The 22,997-nt window shown below is 39.2% G+C and overlaps 1 protein-coding gene across 1 annotated transcript in view; it reads left to right on the forward strand.

The window, feature by feature from the left end:
- Positions 1-22,997, forward strand: part of CNTNAP5 (contactin associated protein family member 5) — an 870,373-nt gene that overhangs the window by 549,883 nt on the left and 297,493 nt on the right. Inside the window, exon 12 of the mRNA XM_031008908.2 lies at positions 9,485-9,604. Coding sequence (XP_030864768.2) covers positions 9,485-9,604 — 120 coding nt within the window. The remainder of the gene's footprint in view (positions 1-9,484; positions 9,605-22,997) is intronic.

The raw sequence follows: 22,997 nt of genomic DNA on the forward strand, positions 1-22,997 counted from the left end.
GTAATCTACAGTAGCACATCCTGCCCTTCATTGACCTTACACGCATGGAATCAATGTCTGTGCTATGCTCTTGCACCTGCCACATCTCATGTAAAATGTCTGTTGTGGGATATGCTGACCAGAGCTATGCAAGGAAAGGAATTCTGGTAAATGTAGTTCCAGTTTGGCTTAAATTGACACAACTCGAATCCACCACAATGGCATGACAAAAGGAGACAAATACAGGGGCACACACACAAAAACCCCCAAAATACAACAACAATACTCAGAGAGAGAGAGAGAGAGAGAGAGAGAGAGAGAGAGAGAGAGAGAGAAAGAGAGAAGCAAAAACCACAGGGGAAAAGGGCAAGAAAATGTTGAAAGCAGAAAGTGAGTAGACGAATAGGAACAGGTAACAGATTAACATAATTAAAATGCTGAATCTTAATTTACATGCAGTGAAATCCAAGAAACAAACAAATCCACATTACAAAATCCCCCAAAGGCACAGAAGTAGGAATCATCAGTCAGCTTTGCAAGTGAAGGTGAAGGTAAGATAAATACAGGAAGAGTAAATCTACATCTGTGTAAGAAGTAGTTAGATTATCAATCCTCTTTCCAATTGTGGACACTTGGTGATTGCTCCTTCACCACTGAGAGAGAAGACAGGAAGTTTTTCTTTTGGAGAAAACACAATTCCTAAAACTGAGAGAAAACATGTATGGTTGAAGAAGGTTGTACCATATTGAAAATGGGGTAACGTATGAAAACATTTATATAGAAACAATGCTAAGACCTGGCCTTCTTCTCTTCAGCTCCGAGATATTCCGCAGCCAAGCATACATCCTCTAAATCATAGACTCTAACAAGAGCAAGAGAAAGACAAAAGACACTAACATGAGCATTTCTCACAAAATTCTTCAGCCAGATAAGCCTACATTAAAGTCCTTGAAAGGCAAACCACAGACATTTGTTTACAAATACCAAGTAGTATTTCAGGGACCACTATCAAATACGAGAGAACATCCCAGAAAGCACTATCACATGAAATATAAGATAGAGACCAAAACAAAACACACAACAATTAAAGCAACTAAGCAAACAAGCACAGCTTAAAGGGAACAGCCTATACGGAGCAAAGAAAGGATCAAAGGCACTGTAATATGATTAATATTCTTAGAGACATGAATGAAGTATTGCATCAATGAGTCAAGCATCACGTGCTATGAGAAAATAATATTTAAAAGAAAAAAACCAATCTTCTATAATTTTAAAAATACTACAACTGAAATAGCTTAAAACGGAAACAACCCAAATGTTCTTCAATGGATTAATTATTAAACTGTAGTATGTCCATGTTATGAAATACTACTCAGCAGTGAAACTGGAATTGACAACTGATACATCACAAAGCTTGAATGGATCTCAAGGGAATTATTTTTAGTGAAAAAGGCCAGTTTTAAAAGGAATATCCAGCTTGAGGGTGAGGAGATGCTTTGGGGAGACAACTGTAACCAGACGGGTAGCTCAATATCCCATATTACAGCAAGTCAGAAGAATCCAGAAGATACTTTTGATTTTCAAACACATTTTCAAACATATGAAAAAGACAAAATCGGCCAGGCGCGGTGGCTCACACCTGTAATCCCAGCACTTTGGGAGGCCGAGGCAGGTGGATCACAAGGTCAGGAGTTCGAGACCAGCCTGGCCAACATGGTGAAACCTCATCTCTATGAAAAATATGAAAAATAACTGGGCATAGTGGCATGTGCCCGTAATCCCAGCTACTTGGGAGGCTGAGGCAGGAGAATAGCTTGAACCAGGGAGTTGGAGGTTGTAGTGAGCCAAGATCATGCCACTGCACTCCAGCCTGGCGACAGAGCAAGACTCCACAAAAAAAAAAAAAAAAAAAAAAAAAAAAAAAAAAGAATAAAGACACTATCATGTAATTGTCCCACATGTATCCTTCATTCAGGCTCAAAAGTTATCAATATTCTCCCAATTTTATTTCTGCTATCCCCTCCTTACTTGTTTGATGCAACATCTTATTTATTTGTTTGTTTTTAAACTGAGACAGGGTCTTGCTCTGTCACCCAGGCTTGAGTGCAGTGGCTTAATCATAGCTCACTGCAGCCTCAAACTCTTGGACTCAAGCTACCCTTCTGCTTCAGCCTCCTGGGTAGCTGAGACTATAGGCACAAGCTACGCACCCAGCTAATTTTAAATTTTTTGTAAAAACGGGGATCTAACTATGTTGCTCAGGCTGGTCTCGAGCTCTCAGCCTCAAGTGATTGTGCCACCTCAGCCTCCCAAAATGTTGGAATTACAGGTGTGAACCACTGTGCACAGCTGATGGAGCATTTTAGAAACAAATTGTGGACATATAATTTTACTACAACTACAGTATTTATAGTGAACAACTCTCTAACACAGGACAACTCATCTTTTAAAACATAATCACACTGCCATAATTGTAACTATCAAAATTAAAAATACTTAATATAATCTGTTATAAAATCTGATCTATAATTTTTGTGGTTATCTTAAAACATCTTCCCTCTCTCCCTTCCTCCCTCCCTCCCTCCCTTCTTTCCTTCCTTCCTTCCTTCCTTCCTTCCTTCCTTCCTTCTTCTTTCCTTCCTTTCTTTCTTTCTCATCTTTTCTTTAATGTGTTTGAATTAGGGTCTAAACAAGATCTAAGCATAGTGTTTGACTGACTGATATATCTTTTGCATTTCAACTCCGTTTTTGCCATTTTTGTTGAAGAAACTAAGTGAAACATTCCCGTATTCTAGATTTAACTAATTGCATTCTTACAGTGTGGCTGGGCATGTGGGCCTCTTTCTGTAAATTGGTGTTTAGATCTTGGGGCTCGAATACATTTAGCTTCAATTTTTGTGGCAAGAATGTGTTTTAGATGGTGTTACATATGTCTTATTGTGCCACATTAGAGGCACCCTGATAATCACTTTTCATGACGTTAAGATTGACCCATGAGTTCAGGTGTTAATTGAATCCACCGACTAAAATATCCCATTAATGTTTCAACTAATGGTTTGGCAGTCCTTGATGATCATTGTTTAATCCTTTATCTCACTGGGCATTACTAAAGGATGATTTTCAAATTCTATTATTCTTTTGCAGATTCTGGTTTGGTTATTCTCTAAAGATTTTTTTCATGGACTGTTAAGTTGCATTCAAATACATTTATACAAGAAAGACAGGATATGATCTCTATTCTTTCTAATATTCAGGACATGACTTCATTCTCTATTAAACTTCAGAGGGGACCAATGGACTTGAGTAGAGAGACAAGATAGATGCTAGGTAGGTAGGTAGATAGATAAATACATACATACATACATATATACATACATATCTACATACATACATGCATACATATATAAATTGATTGATGGATAGATAGAAACTAACAAATTGTATATATTTAACAATCAAAGTGACTATTATTTTTTATGCCCAAATTGTCCCATCAAACTAACTCCTGGGCTGTTTTGAGATAATTCCAGTCTTTAATAAAAGTCTTGTTTTTAGGCAAAGCAAGACATTCCACTTTCATTCTGTACTTTTCATGGTCCCAAAATTGACTCAGTAAAATCTTTTTTCCTTTTATGTGTTAACTTTTATTTAGAGACAACTCTCTGTGCATTAGGTTGCTTCTTGCTCTTTCAGTGGTCCAAATGTGAAGATGCATCATTTTTTAAAAGCATTAAATTATAAGCTGAAGCTTATTACCAATTCTAAGATATATTGCAGAATTTTATCTAATGTTTGCATTTTATATTTTATCTTTTATGATAAGTAATTTAGTTTCTGTTGATAAGACAATTATTAGCTTTTTCTTGCTATGTTTAATAGTTTCGTAATATAATAGCAATATCATTTAAAATAAGGTTATTAAATGTATTTTTATATTTTAAATTTTTTGGTAGGATACATCCTACTAGTCAAACTACTGTTTCAATATCAAATATGTTTAAATCTATACATTCATAATAATACTAAAAATATTTTCATCCGTTACTTTGGGGCACCCTAGGGAAACATTTCAGCATTTCGAAACTGATGAATTAGAGTGAAAGCATCAACCATGTAACTCGCTTTTCCCAAATAATCTTGTAGTTTAGGGAAATCAAATGATGAGGGTTGTTTCAGTTTTGTAAAACATTCCCATTAATAAATCAGGAAGGGATGATAGCATTAGATTAACCACCTACAAGCTGGTTTGTCTTTGGGCAAAGTACTTATATTTTATAAACTCATTTACAGTGTCCATAAATGGCAATGCTGTTACCAGGCTTTGCCCTCAGAGATCTCCCAGTTACTGAGCCAGCAGTTAAGGAACAAGTATATCAATAACAGTAGGTTAACTAAGATGGTAAATCACCCCAAGATCTCAATGACTTAGTGAAATAAACATTTATTTTATGTTCACATCCCATGCTGTGTGACCTGTTCAATGAAGTCAAACAATGATAAAATCCATGTCTACCCTATTGATCCATTTCATTTAGCTTCTTGGGATTTTTTTCTGAGAATTTTGGATGCGTCACTGATTTGCCTTGGGCAATGGGGCATCAGCAAACATCATGCAAGCAGAGGCCTGACAAGTACTTTGTTTCTTGCTGTTCTGGGAGGCTGTACCATGTAAACTCCCCTGCTAGAGTGTGAGAGGCCACGTGGGCAGAAGCAAAGAACTACAGCTTACCACCACCCAGCCTGGCTGACCCAGCAGCTGACTGCAGATGCATGAACTGCCCAGCCAATCCCAGACTAAATGGCTGGCCTGCAGAATCATGGCTTAGTCATGATTTAAAGTCAAATTTGGAGTTTTATGTGTGTTTGTTTTTGTACAGCAAAATAACTGATGCACTGAGGATATAGATGATGGAAGATTAGCAATATACTGGGAGTTGCAGAAGCTGGTTGTGATGCTAGCAGGATCCTCTCTGTGCTCTTTGTATTTGAAAGTTTCTGCAATGAGAAAGTTAAAAAGAAAATATTAAATTTCAATACTGCTTTAAATAATTCCTGGTTAAATTCTCTTGTTTTCATTTTCTTTCAATGTTTAAGAACTGTTATTCTAGGCTGAGTGTGGTGGCTCACACCTGTAATCCCCGCACTTTGGGAGGCTGAGGCAGGTGGATCACACGGTCAGGAATTTGAGACCAGCTTGACTAACATGGTGAAACCTTGTCTCTACTAAAAACAGAAAAAATTAGCCAGATGTGGTGGCGTGTGCCTGTAGTCCCAGCTACTCGGGAGGCTGAGGCAGAATTGCTTGGACCTGGCGGAGGTTGCAGTGAGGCAAGAGCATGCCACTGCATTCCAGCCTGGGTGACAGAGCAAGACTCTGTCAAAAAAAAAAAAAAAAAAAAAAAAAGAAGGAAAGAAAGAAAGAAAGAATAGAAAGAATTATTATATTTAACTTTTAAAAATTATTGAAAATAGTTTTATGGTTTCAAAACTAAAAATATAAGACATTCAGAAATGTCTCACTTTCATCTTTGTCCCCTCCCACATTTTTCCTCTCTCTCCATAGTTATCCTCTTATGTTAATTCTTACCTGAACATTTTGGTAGATATTTTAGATAGTTGTTAGTAAATTTGGAGTTAAATTAGCAATTTTATATGTAGAAAACTAGGCAAATGAGAAAATATGACAATTTTAAATTTCAAGAAAAACTAAATTTTGTTCAGAAAAGAAAAAGTAATCACATTATAATATGTAGTTAATCTATGAATAGCATTTACAATGTCATATCACCAAAATAGTAATCACTGATGTAGCTAAAATTATTATACAACTAGATTGGATGGATGGGGGAATGGAAAGTTGTTTTTATTTTGGGGATGGGGGGATAAAAAGGGCTAAATTCCCATTTTCCAACTGTTAAATAAATAGATAACTTGTAAAAGTAAAAAAAAAATAAGAAGTAACAATATAGACATGCTATTTAGTCATTCCAGTCAATAACAGAAAAATGAACTAAGAATGAAAAGTTATTTCTGTGCAGAAGGGAAGTTGGAGCTACTGATCTTTTATACCAAGGCTTGTGGTTTATGATGAAAATTGAAAAAAAAAAATCAGGTATACAAAAACTGTATTAGTCCGTTTTCACGCTGCTGATAAAAACATACCTGAGACTGCGCAATTTACAAAAGAAAGAGGTTTAATTGGACTCACAGTTCCCCATGGCTGGGAAAACCTCACAATCATGGCAGAAGGCAAGGAGGAACAATTCACATCTTAAGTGGATGGCGGCAGGCAAAGAAAAAAGAGCTGGTGCAGGGAAACTCTCCCTTTCAAAAATGATCAGGTTTCTTGAGACTCATTAACTATCATGAGAGCAGCTCAGGAAAGACCCGCCCCCTAATTCAATTACCTCCCACCGGGTTCCTCCCACAACACATGGGAATTGTGGGAGTTACAATTCAAGACGAGATTTGGGTGAGGACACAGCCAAACCGTATTAAAAACTCATAAAAAAAAAAGGAGAGGCAACAAGTCATGAAACTACTACTACTACTATTAATAATATAGGCTCATATTAATCAAGCACTTTCTATGTGCCATATGTGGATTACGTCTTTGAATCCTTACTACAACAGTATGAGGGAGGCTCTTTTTGAGTTACTGTAGTCTAATGAGACAATTTATACTTCGAGAGTTGATTAGCCACCTATTGTAATGAAGGATTCTAAAACAACACCTGGAAACAACAGACATTATCATCTCAGAGTGTCTCTGGGTCCGTAAGCAACTTAGCTAGGTGGTTCTGGCTCGGTCTCTCATGCAGCTGCAAAAAAGATGTCCACAGGGCTGCTTTCATTTTAAGGCTTGATATGGGGATCTTGCTTTGGTGCCCATTCGCAGGGCATGCTGCCGAAACTTCCAGGCTCACTCCTGTGGGCCTCTTGCAAGAGCTGCCTTGTTACATTGGAGTTGGCTTCTACCACCGTGAGTGATCTAGAACACCCAAGATGGAAGTCACTGGTTTTTTATAATCTAATCTTGGAAATGGTATCTACCACACTATCATGTTCTATTTGTTAGAGCAAGCCAGTAAGTCCAGCCCACTTGGAGGGAGGATGTGATTTTGTCAGCAGAACATGAATCCCAGGAAGTATCTGTCCATCACGGGAATTACCTTAGAGGTTGCCTAGCACAGGTGGGGTAGCTTGTCCACGCTTCCACAGGGAGAAAGGGGTAGCCCTGCCAGGAAAAACCACCCATTCTGTTTCCAAGGTTTATGTTCTTAACTACTATGCAACTGCTCACATGCTGTGGGGTGGTGTTTCCCTGTTGTGGGACAACAGCAACTCCTTCCACATAGCTGTCATCCTGGGAATGTGGGAGTGGTTGGGAGGTCAACATAGACAACAGCTGATTTTCACCTTTGTGACAAACACCCAAGGGCATTATCAGGTTTAGGCAAACAAAAATAATCTGTACATTATGCTCACAATGTGGGGCACAGATTGTGGCACTCCCACATACCTCCTGCTGCGGAAAGTTTGCCGGAATGCAAGAGAGAATGCCATGAGAACAAGGATAACCTTGAGTTCACTCTAATTTATAAAAAGTCAAACCCTCTCAGGCTTCATAACTTTCCTGGTAATAAATTATTTGAGCCACCCCTCACATTTGATCATGACAAACTGCAGCTTCCTCTTCCTGGGATGGGACGTTAGTCACAAGGGGCAGGAGTTGGCTAGGAGAGGAGTTGGTACTATATCTTGAAAGCTGTTGGGAGCCACTGAAATGTTTAAAGCATCATAGGGTGACATGATTGGAGATGTACCTGCTGCTCTGAGCAACAGCATTTTGTCTGAAGCATCAGACAACATTCTATATTCTCATATATGAGACAGTAGATGTCTCCTTTGTACCCCCAACAGATTTATTCATGTTAGCCTAATAAAATTTATATATTTCCCAAACCTGCAGATTGATCAAAGCTCCCTATCTCAGGACACCTGAACCTGCCTCTATCTGAGCATGCAGACTTTTGTGGCTGCCAATCAAGCTGTGAGCTTTCTGGGGTAGAGATTTATTGCCTCCTCCATGGTTCCATCCTCTGGTGGCAACCTCATCTGTTGACACGTATTAGGAACTCAGTAAATGCTTATTAAGTCAAAATAAACTGAACTTCATTGTGCACTTACTACATGTTATGTACTATACTTAGTACTAGGTACATAAAAATACCTAATGCTAGACGACGAGTTAGTGGGTGCAGTGCACCAGCATGGCACATGTATACATATGTAACTAACCTGCACAATGTGCACATGTACCCTAAAACTTAAAGTATAATAAAAAAAAGAAAAAAAAAAAAAAGACAGTCTGGGCCAGGCGCAGTGGCTCACACATGTAATCCCAGCACTTTGGGAGGCCGAGGTGGGTGGATCACGAGGTCAGGAGTTCGAGACCAGCCTGATCAATATGGTGAAACCCCGTCTCTACTAAAAATATAAAAATTAGCTGGGCGTGGTGGCATGTGCCTGTAATCTCAGCTACTCAGGAGTCCGAGGCAGGAGAATCTCTTGAACCCGGGAGGCAGAGTTTGCAGTGAGCCAAGATCAAGCCACGGCACTCCAGCCTGGGCAACAGAGCAGACTCCACCTCAAGAAAAAAAAAAGAAAAAGTCTTTTGTTAGTAAAAAGCCATACTGTATGTAAGCAGTTATTTTTTTAATTCATGAGTCAAACATTTGCTCAGGCCCTGCTGTGATTGTTGCACTCTGCTAGATGCTGGGGCACAACATCAAATGACACGTCACCACTACTCTTACAGGTTCTGTAACCCATTGAAAGAGACACAATGGTATTTGGATGATCCAAGCTCAGTATACAGTGGGAGCAAGGAGGAAGGTCATAGAGACAAGCAAAGAGGAGGGCCATGTAAGAAGTGAGGGGCCACATTTTGAGAGGCATTACATCTGCACTGATTTTAAAAGAATGAATGAATTTAAATAAATGGAAAATAAGACTGGGCCTGGCGGATCATGCCTATAATCCCAGCAGCTTGAGAGACTGAGGCAGGAGAATCAGTTGAGGCTAGGAGTTCAAGACCAACCTGGATAACAGAGTGAGACCCCATCTCTATAAACATTTTTTTAAAAAATTAGTCAGGGTGGTGGCTCACACCTATACTCCCAGCTACTCGGGAGACTGAAGGGGGAGATCACTTGAGCCTGGGAGTTTGAGGCTGCAATGTGCCATGAGCCGTGATCGCGCTACTGCAGTCTAAAACAAATAATAAGAAAAAGAGAGAAAGAGGGATGAATGGAAAATCTGAATGTCAAACATCAGTATCAAGCCACTGGTACTGGTGTGTTAAGGCTTGGGGAAAAAGTCAAGGATATAGAAGAAGGGAAATGAATACACATAGAGCAAATCTAAGTAGGAGTTACTGATTCCTGCAAAGGGATATGCAGAGCCAAGCAAAGTTTTCTCTCTGCTGCCTTTGTCTTTCCAGCCATCTACGAGCAATCCTGCGAGGTGTACAGGCACCAGGGGAATACAGCCGGCTTCTTCTACATCGACTCAGATGGCAGCGGCCCACTGGGACCTCTCCAGGTGTACTGCAATATCACTGGTAAGGGTGCAGTAGCCCTACTCACACTTAACCACCCCACTTCATGGAAGGAAGCAAAAAGAAATTCACTGGAGGGGGATACCTAAGTGAATAAAAATTTGAAAGACCAACTGGTCTCCTTTGGGGAGGAAATGGTATTCTGGTGAGTAATGCAAATTTGCAGCTAGGTTAATTTTCATGAGACAGAAAAAAGAAAACTTGTTAATGGTCTTGATAATGTTTCACTGAAGCAAGAATTAATTATCAGTGGTTTTCTTTAGGGCCTCCAAGGGCATTTTCTCTCCTGAAACTCAAAAACAGAAAGAAAAGGTAAATAAGCAAACAAACAAACAAAACTCCAAATCAGTGGGAAGCCCTGACTCAGGAAGCTGGAAAGCTTGATTCCACTCTGGCCCCAAGGGATGCATGACCCTTAGGTGAATACTATAGTTTCTCTGAGCTTTATCAGTGAAATGAGAATAATAGTGCCTACCCCCAGAGCTGTGAGGATTAGATACAATCATGTGTATTGGAGCAGCTAGCCAGGCTGGTTGTTCTTAGATGCCTAACCAAAACAAAACAAAACAAAAAGGTGAGTTTTTTCATTTTTCTCTGGAAATTTCTTGATAGCTTAAACTTATTTCTTAAATGCAGAAGGACATGGTAAAAGGCAATCATTACACGGGCTTAGAAATGGCATATGATCCTCAATTTACCATGAAATACATTTCCACAAAACCAAATCTTGAGGTAATCGTTATTTAAAAATCCAGCTATGCAGCCAGGTGCGATGGCTCACGCCTATGATCTCAGCACTTTGGGAGGCCTAGGCGGGCAGACCACGAGGTCAGGAGATCCAGACCATCCTGGCCAACATGGTGAAACCCTGTCTCTACTAAAAATACAAAAATTAGCTGGGTGCGGTGGCATGTGACTAATCCCAACTACTCCCGAGGCTGAGGCACGAGACTCGCTTGAACCCGGGAGAGGGAGGTTGCAGTCAGCCGAGGTCGCGCCACTGCACTCCAGCCTGCGACAGGGCGAGACACCGTCTCAAAAAAACAAAAAAAAAACAAAAAAAAAAAACAAAAAAAAAAACAATCCAGCTATGCAAGCACTCCTATTATGAGCATCATTAATTGGCACATGCACATTTTTTGTTTGTTTGTTTGTTTCAAGCACTGGTCTTCAGAGATGCCAGCTGCATCATGTAATGAAGCAGGAACGTAGGGGCCTCTTTAGCCTGAGCCCTCAGGCCTCAGGATTTTCTGCAACAAAGCAACCACATTTATGGAGTGCTTTCTGTAGGCAGACACTGTTTTAGATAGAGAGGGTATGAAAAGTAAGACACAGTGGCTATTGTTCATGAGGCAGTAAAGTCAGGAACACTACCATGAGGTATCTCCAGCTAAATGCAAGAAAACTATTGAAAAGAAATGGTGAGGAAGGAAGCACAGTAATTTGCCCATCTGGATACAAAGTCCCATGCTGTCTGCGTAGAAAATGCTGGTGACCTGGCATTCGGTGCCATGTCCTTGCATTTCCGTAATACTTTCTTTATCTCTCCAAAATGGTTGTATGATAGCTGCTTTTCAAAAGCCCTGTGACATAATTAGAAATTGTGCTCCTGTTGTCTTTTCATGGTTGTGGTAACCTATAGTGTTCAACAACCTGGTCAAAAACTAGGCTTCTCAGTGAATCTCAGTTATTTTTAAAATGTAATTAACATATGGACTCTTGCTAAAAAGGCAGATTTCCTAGCCCCAGAAATTCCAATTCAGTAAATGCACTTTTACTGAGTTTTTCAAGTGATTCTGATGCAAATTGTCCCTGTTCCATTTTCCAAAAAACAGGGAAAGTAATTTGGCTGCAGAATAAGGCAAAAGAGATAAATGCCCACTGCTGAGTGGCCAGGTGTGACTTGTAATAATAAGAGTGGTATAATGGACAGCAATTACTGAGCTTCGACTCTCTCTGGGAATTGAGCTGGGAGTTTACAAATACCATCTCTTTTCATCCTCACAACAAAAATCAGAGGCAGACATTTTTTTATCTCCATCTAACGTAGAAGGGAAGAGAATATGAGCATTTCGTGACTGGCTCAAGGTAAATTTTGTGACTCACAGTCAAGACTAAGGAAGTGGGCATAGCCTTCTGGTTCAGTAATAATTCATATCACTAAAACGTTAATTGGATACATTCTATTACATATATTTTGTTTTTAAAGTGTTGTTTTATTTTTAGAAAATTTTGTAACAATAATTGAAGAAATTTTGAGGGAAAAAAGTATGAAGGAAATATTAAAGCCACCTGTAATCCTCAATCCAGAGATTGCCATTGTTATTAAATTATTAGAATTTCCTCAAGACATTTTAAAATGAATGTTTATGTGTGTTTTTGCTATGAATGTATATGTTATCTATATACATACAGACACAGAAATATACATATACATTTAAATTATAAATTTTAATTTTAATGTGTGGTGTAGATTTTCCCTATTAAAATATATTTTGAAATTAAGATAAATATAGCTTAGAAATGTTAAACTCTTCAAAATAATGCAAGGACAAGGACTTAGAGAGCCTGATTGATAAATAGGTTTCATGTACATGAAACTCTCTGCCTCACCATCCAACAGCCTTCTCCCAGGGTGTATGTTTGATCATTTGTCCAAGAATGGCTAAAGGTGAATGTGTACTTGTATTTAAAGGTTACTGTTTTGCTGATATGATCCTGAAGAAATCAGAGCCTCAGAATTGTGTCCCAAGTTGATCAGCTTGTTGCGTATGGTGGGGTATTTATTCCGAATATGATTTTTTTGGGTCATATTCAGCTGCACGATGTATAAGTTTCTGTTTTGGTTTTTTAAAATACCTACAAAAATAAAAGCAGACCAGGCATAGTGATTCATGCCTGTAATCCCAACACTTTGGGAGGCCAAGGCAGGAGGATCATTTGAGGTCAGGAGTTCGAGACCAGCCTGACCTACATGGTGAAAACCCATCTCTACTAAAAATACAAAAATTAGCTGGGTATGGTGGCGCATGCATGTAGTCCCAGCTACTTGGAGGCTGAGGCAGGAGAATCACATGAACCTGGGAGGCAGACATTGCAGTGAGCCGAGATTGTGCCACTGCACTCCAGCCTGGGTGACAGAGTGAGACTCTGTCTCAAATAAATAAATAAACAAATAAAAATAAAATAAAAGCAAAGCTCTGTGTAGGCTGAACTACACAACTCTCATATTTAAATGGAAAACAATTTTCTGATACATACATGTAATGATGATCAAATATGCATCATTCTATTTGAAAATTTTATAAGTTGAATGTTGTTAAAACATGAGTGACTTATGACACTATGAAAAGTGTGACACAGTGGTCCAGGGAAGAGAGTCAGGAAGAAGGGAGAGAAGAAACAGAAGGAAACTTGTGCTATCTTTAACACTGGGATAATCCCAGAATGGGTGTCCAGAGCACCAGAAGGCAGGAAAACCAAGCTCTCTTTCTGCACCTGTGCCTGTCAGCTCAGTTAAGTGCCTGGGGCCCAAGCCCACATCTGTAAAATTAAGATCTGGGTCCTCTGGCTTCCACAGCCTTTCCTCGTTGAGAATTCTCTGAGCTTTTCTTTGAGGTTCCAGAGAAAAGAGACTTTTCTTCTAAGAAGTCTACAGATACTTGCAAATGGATGTCATGGGACTGAAGATGGACAGGTTTCCATTGTAGAAAGCAATAGTACATTGGAGTCCCAGCTGTCTCCTCTTACAGTGCACCCTGGGGAACGTTAGCTCCCCCTTCCTATATGCAAAGTAGTCCCTAACCTGTCCTGGGAGATGTAAGTCTGTGCATATCTCCTGCACACAGGGCAGTCTTCAGGAGGGGAGTTCCCCAAATGCTCAACCAGCAACCACCCTATGTAATGTAAAAAGGCATAATCTCTGCGAAAGGAAATTAACTTAAGGGAGGTGATTAAGCTTATTGATAAAGTGGACTGAATCTGGACCTCCACACACTTTTGACGGGGTGCCATCCTTGGAACTATGTTCTAAGTTGCTTCACCACAGGACTATCAGATGGGAGACGGGGAGAGCACAATTTTTGGTTGGAGAATTGAGTGAAGTGATGGATAAGGAAGTTAAAGAGTAAGCTTCCACAGGAACACACACTTGTCAGACTTTTAAAAATTTTTTTAAGTGATTTACAATAAGGTTCAGCCAATATAATTTTACTCAATATAAATTTGGGCGTTGTGGGCACTGTGAAAGTGCTATAGTTTTAATAGTGTGTCTATATTAGTTTCCTAGGGCTCTATAACAAACTACATAACACTGGTTTTATTTCACATCACTGCAATAAAATGAGTATCACAATAAAGCAAGTCACATGAATTTTCTGCTTTCCAAGTGTTACCGCAAAGGGGTCCTGATCCAGACCCCAAGAGAAAGTTCTTGGACTTCACTCAAGAAAGAATTTGGGGAGAGTCTATACAGTAAAGTTAAAGCAAGTTTATTAAGAAAGTAAAAGAATAAAGAATAGCTATTCCATAGGCAGAGCAGCCCCATCGGTTGCTGGTTGGCCATTTTTATGGTTATTTCTGGATTATATGCTAAACAAGGGGGGATTAATTATGAGTTTTCCAGGAAAGTGGTGGGCAGTTCCCAGGACTGAGGGTTTCTCCCCTTTTTAGACCATGTATGATAACTTCCTGCTGTTGCCATGACATTTGTAAACTGTCATGTCTCTGGCGGGAGTGTCTCTTAGCATGCTAAGGCATTATTATTAGTGTATAATGAGCAGTGAGGATGACCAGAGGTCAGTTTTGTCACCATCTCGGTTTTGGTGGTATTTGGCCAGCTTCTTTGCGGCATCCTGTTTTATCAGCAAGGTCTTTGTGACCAGTATCTTGTGCCACCCTCCTATCACATCCTGTGACTCAGAATGCCTTAACCTCCTGAGGATGCAGCCCAGTAGGTCTCAGCCTTGTTTTACCCAGTCCCTATTCAAGACGGAGTCACTCTGGTTTAAATGTCTCTGACACAAGTTCATATAAAAGTTATGTTTACACTACATGGTAAACTATTAATTGTGCAATAGCATTATATCAAAAAAAACAAAGTCTATGTCTTAATTAAAAAAATACTTTACTGCTAAAGAGTGCTAACAAACTTCTGAGCCTTCAGTGAGTCTTAAGAGACCCCATCATTTTTGCTGGTGGAGGAAAAAGATGTTAGTGGCTGCTAACTGATTAGGATGGTGGTTGCTGAAGGTTGGGGTGGCTGTGGCAATTTCTTAAAATAAGACTTCAATAAAGCATGTCACATAATTGACTATTTCTTTTATGAAGGATGTCTGTGTAGTGTGTAATTTTGTTTGAAAGCATTTCACCCACAGTAGAACTTCTTTCAAAATTGAAGTCAGTCATTCCAAATTCTGCCACTGCTTTAGCAACTAAGCTTGTGGAATATTCTAAATCTTTTGTTGTCATTTTAACAATGTTTACAGCCTCTTCACCAAGAGTAGATTCCATCTCAAGAAGCCACTTTATTTGTTCATCCATAAGAAGCAACTCCTCATCCGTTAAAATTTTATCATGAGAATATAGCAGTTCAGTCACATCTTCAGGTTCCACTTCTAATTCTAGTTCTCTTGCTATTTCCACCAAATCTGCAGTTACTTCCTCCACTGAAGTAATGAACTTCTCAAAATCATCCATGAGGACTGGAATCAACTTCTTCCAATCTCCTGTTTGATATTTTGGCCTCTCCCATAAATCATGAATGTTCTTAATGAGATCTACAATGGCAAATGCTTTCCAGAAGGTCTTCAATTTACTTTGCCCAGACACATGGGAGGAATTACTATCTATGGCATTTGTAGACTTATAAACTGTATTTCTTAAGTAATAAGACTGAAAAGTCAAAATTACTCCTTGATCCATGGGCTGCAGAGTAAATGTTGTGATAGCAGGCAGGAAAACAACATTAACTTCCTTGTAGATCTCCATCAGAGCTCTTGAGTGACCTGGTTCATTGTCCATAAGCAGTAATATTTTGAAAGAAATCCTTTTTTTGTTGTTTATGGACAGGAGTTCTCAATGGTGGGCTTAAAATATTCAGTAAACCATGCTGTCAACAAATGTGGTCCCATCCAGGCTTTATTATTCCATTTAGAGAGTACAGGCAGAGTAGATTTAGCATAATTCTTATGGATCCTAGGATTTTGAGAACGGTAAATGAGCATTAGCACTTGCATTAGTCCCTACCAAGAGATACAGCCTATCCTTGGAAGCCTTAAAGATAGGCATTGTCTTTCTTCTCTTCTCTACCTCTGAAAATCTTAGATGGCACCTATTGCTTAGTGTAGCCACTTTCATCAATGATCTTTGTTATACCTTATGGGTAACTTACATCAGCACTTGCTGCTTCACCTTAAACTTTTATGTTATGAAGATGGCTTCTTTAATTAAACCTCATGATCCAGCCTCTGCTAGCTTCAAACTTTTCTTCTGCAGCTTCCTCACCTCTCTCAGACTTTATAGAATTGAAGAGAGTTAGGGCCTTGCTCTGGGTTAGGTTTTGGTTTAACAGAATGTCGTGCCTGGCTTGATCTTCTATTCAGCAGCTAAAATTTTCTCCACATCACCAAGAAGGCTGCTTTGCTTTCTTATCATTCACATGTTCACTGAAGTAGCACTTTTAATTTTCTTCAAGAACTTTTCCTTTGCATTCACAACTTGGCTAACTTGCACAAGAGGCCTAGCTTTTGGTCTATCTCCACTTTCAACACACCTTCCTCATTAAGGTTAATCATTTCCAGCTTTTGATTTAAAATGAGAGATGTGCCACTCTTCCTTTCACTTGAATTCTTAGAGGTTATTGTAGGGTTACTATTTGGCCTAATTTTAATATTGTTCCATCTCAGGGAGTAGGGAGGCCTAAGGAGAAGGAAAGAGACAGAAATCATTGGCCAGTAGAGCAGTCAGAACACACAATATTGGTCAATTAAGTTCATTGCCTTATATGGGTGCAGTTCATGATGCCCCAAAACAATTAGAATAGTAACATTAGTGACCACTGATCGCAGATCACCATAGCAGATGTAATAATAATAAACAATTTGAAATATTGCAATGGTGGATTCGTGGCTCTTGCCAATGTTCAGGCTCTAGGGATATAACAATGATAATAATATAATATAATAACAATAATTATAATAATAATATACATAAATTACCAAAATGTAACACAGAGACATGAAGTGAGCACACAATATTGGAAAAATGGTACCGACAGACTTGCTCAACATAGGGTTGCCACAAATCTTCACTTTTTTTTTAATGAACTATCTGTGAAGCACAGTAAAGTGAAGTTCAATAAAACAAGCTATGCTTGAACCAGAGACTGGGTGACTTATAAAACAGAGGTATATTTTCTCACAGTTCTAGAGCCCAGAAATCCAAAAGTACCTGCAGTGCCACACTTCCTGTTAAACCTGTAGGGTGAATCTCTTCTTGCCACTTCCTAGCTCTTGATGGTTTGCTCAATCCTTGGCACTCCTTCACTTGCAGCCTCAGCACTTTAATCTCTGCCTTCTAGAGATTGCTACCCTGCCTTCATGTGATGTTGTCACGTGGCCTTCTCCTCCCATGTTCCTGTGTGTCCATTTCTTTTCTTCTTACAAGGATACCCTTCATACTGGATTAAGCCCACCCTAATGGAGTGTGACTTCTTCTTAACTTGTTTACGCCTGTAAAGAATCTCTTTCCAAATAGATTACATTCACAGGTACGGAGGGTTAGGACTTCAATATATTATCTTTCTGGTGACAAAATTCAACCCTTAATAGTATTATTTCAGTCTTCTTCACAGACTAATCAAGGAGATGACACAGCAGCAATTAAAGTATAAGGACAATGACAAGTTGTGCATAGTGCTTGTTGGGAGCTCACAGGAGAGACCCTAACCTAGCCTGGTGTGCAGTGGGAAGGCTACTGGGCAGCAGATAATGCCTCTGAAACCTGGATAGGAGTAGAAGCTGGTCAAGAGCTGCAGGAAAGCATTTCCAGGAAGACAGAATGAAGGGCAGGAACAAAGGACCAGCATCCCTAGAACCTGCATATTTTTAGGAGTCACCAACCCACTGAGCTGACTTGATAGGTTGGAACCCAGAAAATCTCATAAAGCTGTGACTGAACAGAAGAGAAAGGATCGAATTGACTTGAGCAGCAGCAAGCAAAGGCTGTTGAAGCTCTGTAATCTGAACTAGAGTTTCCCAGTACAAACATCTGCTGTCTCAGATTCAACAGAATAGAAAAGGAGGAATGGCTTTATCATAGATAGCTCTTCAGCATGTGAGACTATTTAGCTGGCCCTGAAAAAAATAAAACAAAGATGAGCAACATACTAAGAGTTAGCAACAAGATGTCCTCACAGCATGCATGGACCTTAGCACTGACCCCATATCTTGAGGACAGTGGATCTCTCATATGGCTTGTTCAAATTAGGGACTATTCATAAAGGTGTGAATATATGAAAGGAATTTATAGTGTAGGGACTATAGCACAGAGATACTAACAGAGTGGGAAAAAAGGCACATGTTCAGAAGCTGTGCCTCTGGAGATCTTTGGCCCCCTGTGTGGGAAGCAGCCAGCTCAATCCAATGATCACTTTGACCTCAGTCTCTCGTTGCTCCTTCTAGGCTCCTTTCTATGCTCCCCACTGATGAAACCCAACTAGAATCGAGAATGCAGGAGTGCATATTGATAGAATGCTTTTAGTTAGCCTTCCTGCGCACAGAGAAGGCTGGAGATGTGCGGAAAGTGGAACTGGTGGGGCAAGTAGAAGATATCCATATTGACCTGCTTAAAGGACTGACCAAAAACGTCTGGGGAGAATGATTAAAATTCATAAGAATTAAGGATGGTGGTGAGGGTAGGGGCTGTAAGTGGAATTCATAAACCATGCAAATAAATGAAGCGTAGACTTGTTAAATCAATTTTAACCTGAACAAGAAAAGACCACTCTTTATGGGTTAAATGGCACTAAGGTTAGAATGAATGTAAGAAACACACACTGAATAAGAGATTTAGAAAATGACCTACTCCAAGATTTAATACAGGTACTCAATTTATAAACAACCTACAAACAAGTAAATAAGTAAGAAAAACTGTGACATGCTTAAACTTAATATTTTGTCAAAAGGTAGTTCTCGGCTTCATACCTCCATCGGATGATAAAAATCTGGAATGGATGCAGAGCATTTCAGCCAATGATGTAGGAGTTTGTGATCATCCTTTGCTGCACCAATCTAATTGGGTTGGTAGGGAAAGATGCATTTGAGACAACCAGGAGTCCACTGGGGACTAAGAATTGGGTTTCTGGATGAAAATGCACATAAGGAGATCTTGCAGGATGGGTGAGATGTCACCAGGAAGAAAAGGAGTTCTTGGAACTGGGTCCCATATAAAAGAAAAGGTGAAAGAGCAGGTCACAGTAACTAACTGAAATCCATGAACACCTGAGGTGGCTGTATAGGAAGCTTGGGTTGATAAAACAGAAGAATCGGCTTCTGAGGTGGGGTGATCTGCCCTTGGGGTGATGGTTAATTTTATGTATCAACTTGGCTGGAACATGGTACCTAATATGTGAACATACTATCCTGAATGTTTCCTGTTAAAGTGTTTTTGGATGAGATAAACGTTTAAATCAGTGGACTTTGAGTAAAGCAGATTGCCCTCCATAATGGGGATGGACCTCATCCAATCAGTTGAAGGCCTTAATAGAACAAACACTAACCTCTCCCAAATGAGGAGGAATTCTGAAAGCAGATGTCTCTGGTCTGGAACTGCAGCTATTTCCTGGGTCTCTTGTCTGCCAGCTTCCCCTGCAGATTTTGGGCATACTAAACCTTCATAATCCAATTTCTTGAAATCGATCTCCTTCTCTCACTGTCTCATTCATATATATATATATATATATATATATGTGTGTGTGTGTATATATATATATATATATATATATATATATATATATATATATATAGTGTACACACACACAGTTTAGTTTATTCAGGTAGTTCTGTCTCTGGACAACCCTGACTCATCCATTTGGGTGTCTCAAGATGGGTTTAATGCCCCTACTCTGTGTTCTGCTCATGACATTAATCACACTGCATTATAATGCAGTGTTTACCTATGTGTCCCCACAGGGATGTGAGCTCCTTGTTGGAAAATAAGGAACAGGGTGTGATGAATCTTTGGATCTTCTTTTATACACACTTGAATGAGTCTAGTGTAAACTGAACTCTGATAAATCACTGCCAAATTGAAGAATAATTTCTATCTTTCCCATTTTTTTCTTTCCTGTTCCCATAATTTATCTTTGACTCAAGCCCTGTTCCATTAAATCAATAACAGTTTGGGATGTTGGAAATAGCCTCAGTATTTAATCTTGACTGAGCTTGAGTCATTCCTACTCTTTGCAATGCCTTCTATAAGTCCAAGAGTACAGAGTGCCCATCTGTTCCTCACTGCCTTCATGACTGTTTGTTGCTGCTCAACCTCTCTCCAAGTTGCTGTTTCCTTCAAACATAGAAATGACTAATGGGTAGAAATATGATTTGGAGTCACACTGGAGTTTAAATTCTAGCACATTCTAGCTGTATGACCTTGGATAAATCATCTATTATTTCTAGATCTTGGTTTTTTTATCAGTAGTGTGGAGACAATAAAAAATTGGTGACATGTAAGATTGTGAGAATTAGCATATATATATGCTATACACACACACACACATGCACACACACACACATATATATGCAAACTTTCTAGCCTTAAAAAGTAGATGGTCATTTAATATGCTAATGTAATGTCATGGTGTGATTATTAATTGTGTCTCCAACCACTCTTACAGTTGACATAGTATGAATGATATTACATAGTCATTCTAGTCATGAAAGATAGCTATCACCTTTGCCAGCGATAAAAATAGAATCTTTACTTGTGTAGGCACCATGAGATTTCAGAGGCTCTTGGAGCCTGGAGAGAGCATTTCTGCTGGGACTCCTTCAATATTGATAAAACAGAATTATAAGGGTGAGGCACCCTGACAAGATTTTCCTTGAAACTTGACATTAAACTTATTCTACCCAGTTTACATTGTGCCTTTTTTAATGTTAACAGGACACACTGTCAACATGTTAAAAGATATTTCTTAGCTGTATACTGTTTTTCCTTTGTACAGTATAATTGTATATTGATATGCAAAATTGTTTGTCTAGAATCACTAGCAAAAACACATTTATTTCTTATCTTGATGGATTCAATGCCAATTTCATGCATGTGGATCTGTAAGGCAATCATCAGGCATTACAAGGAATTTGCAAGGAACATTTAGTCAAATCTCTAAAGCGAAACTTATTTTCCATTCTCAAACAGCTCATAATCCATTTGCAAACCAACTTACAAGTCTCCATATCTTGTCACTCTGGCTATTATGATGCTCTGTTTCTCACTCCTTTGGCAGCAGCCTCTGTTTTCATTAAAACTCATCAAAGCATGCATAATGGAGTAGGTAGAAAGCTGCAATTGAGGTCTCTCCAATATTTCTGCACATAATTGTGCAGTGTGATTGCAGTAATAGATTATCATCCCAGGTATTGACATAAAGAAAGAAATGTATCCATGTGGTTTGGCCTAAATTGTTAGCCTTGCTTCCTGAAGTTAGAGTGATGTCAGTGAATTTACCTGTGGGCTGCACCCAGGTCTGCCAGTGTAGGGGAAATGAGAGTGATCCATGACATAAAATGGGACCACTGGTTATGAAACACTTATTTCTCCCCAGCCTTCTTAGGATGTTGTTAATTTTGGCAGCTGTATCATATAGCAAAGTAAGTAGAATTTAGTTGATTACGTGATTTGTATCTGTAATACAATTTGGTACTGGTATCTCCTTGCAGATTCCTGTTTGAAAACACTCTACTTTCTTTTTTTTTCTTCAACTTTTATTTTAAGTTCAGTGCTACATATGCACGATGTGGAGGTTTTTTACATAGGTAAATGTGTGCCGCGATGGTTCGCTGCACAGATCACCCCATCACCTAGATATTAAATCCAGCATCCATTAGCTATTCTTCCTGATGCTCTCCCACCCCCACACCCCCACCCTTTTACAAGCTCCAGTGTGTGTTGTTCCCCCTCCATGTGTCCATGTGTTCTCATCATTCAGTTCCCACTTGTAGATGAGAACGTATGGTGTTTGGTTTTCCTGTTCCTATGTTAGTTTGCTGAGGATAATGGCTTCCACCTCCATCCATGTCCCAGCAAAGACATGATCTCATTTCTTTTTATTGCTGCATAGTATTCCATGGTGCATATGAACTATATTTTCTTTATCCAGTCTATCATTGGTGGGCATTTAGGTTGATTCCATGTCTTTACTAATGTGAATAATGTTGCAATGAACATACACATGCATGTATTTTTATAAAAGGATGATTTAGATTCCTTTGGGTATATAAACAGTAACAGGATTGCTGGGTCAAATGGTATATCTGCCTCTAGGTCTTTGGGGAATTGCCACACTGTATTCCACAATGGTCGAACTAATTTACACTCCCACCGACAGTGTAAAAGCATTCCTTTTTCTCCACAGTGTCATCAGCGTCTGTTGTTTTTACTTTTTAATTGTACCATCCTGATTGGTGTGAGATGATATCTCATTGGAAAACACTCTACTTTCAAAACCCACACACACTCACACACACACTCACACATGCACAAGTGTCAACTTCCATTGCCCTACTTCAGGCTTATACAAAAGCAAGCTGCGTTCAAGTTCTGAAGTTTGCTTTTTTATCACAAGTTGGGTAATCATCATTGCAAAAGTATTGTTACCACAAAGTTGTCATTTGATTACAGACTGTAAAATATTGCACAGAATATCTACAGGGTACCAAGCTAGTACAACATGCATTATGATGAAGTAGCTGGAATAATTTTTATTTTATAAGTGCATGAATGAGGCTAGTAAGTACTAGAAACAGGATACCAATTATAGCTGTCTAGAGATGAAGCTTCTGCCCTGTATGCTGTGCTTTTTATCAAAGGGTAGTAAGGTGTGGGTGGCAACACTTCCTCTATTATGTTGAATCAATATTCATTGGTTATCTGTTCTGGCCGGGCACTGACAAGCCACTGAGAATATAGAAATGATTAAGATATGGTCCTGCAAGTTCACAGACTTTATAATCACATGTCCTTGTGGGAAAAAATGCCCATGTCTTCAGCTTTCCCCATCATGATTCATAATTCACACAACAGCTAGGCTGATCTTTAAAAAACACAGGGATGGCCATGTCTCCCCATCCCTTCCACCTCTACCTGAATATATTCCCGTCTCCTACCCATGGCTTAC

Source organism: Gorilla gorilla, chromosome 11 (assembly GCF_029281585.2).
Source record: "Gorilla gorilla gorilla isolate KB3781 chromosome 11, NHGRI_mGorGor1-v2.1_pri, whole genome shotgun sequence".
Lineage (NCBI taxonomy): Eukaryota > Metazoa > Chordata > Mammalia > Primates > Hominidae > Gorilla > Gorilla gorilla.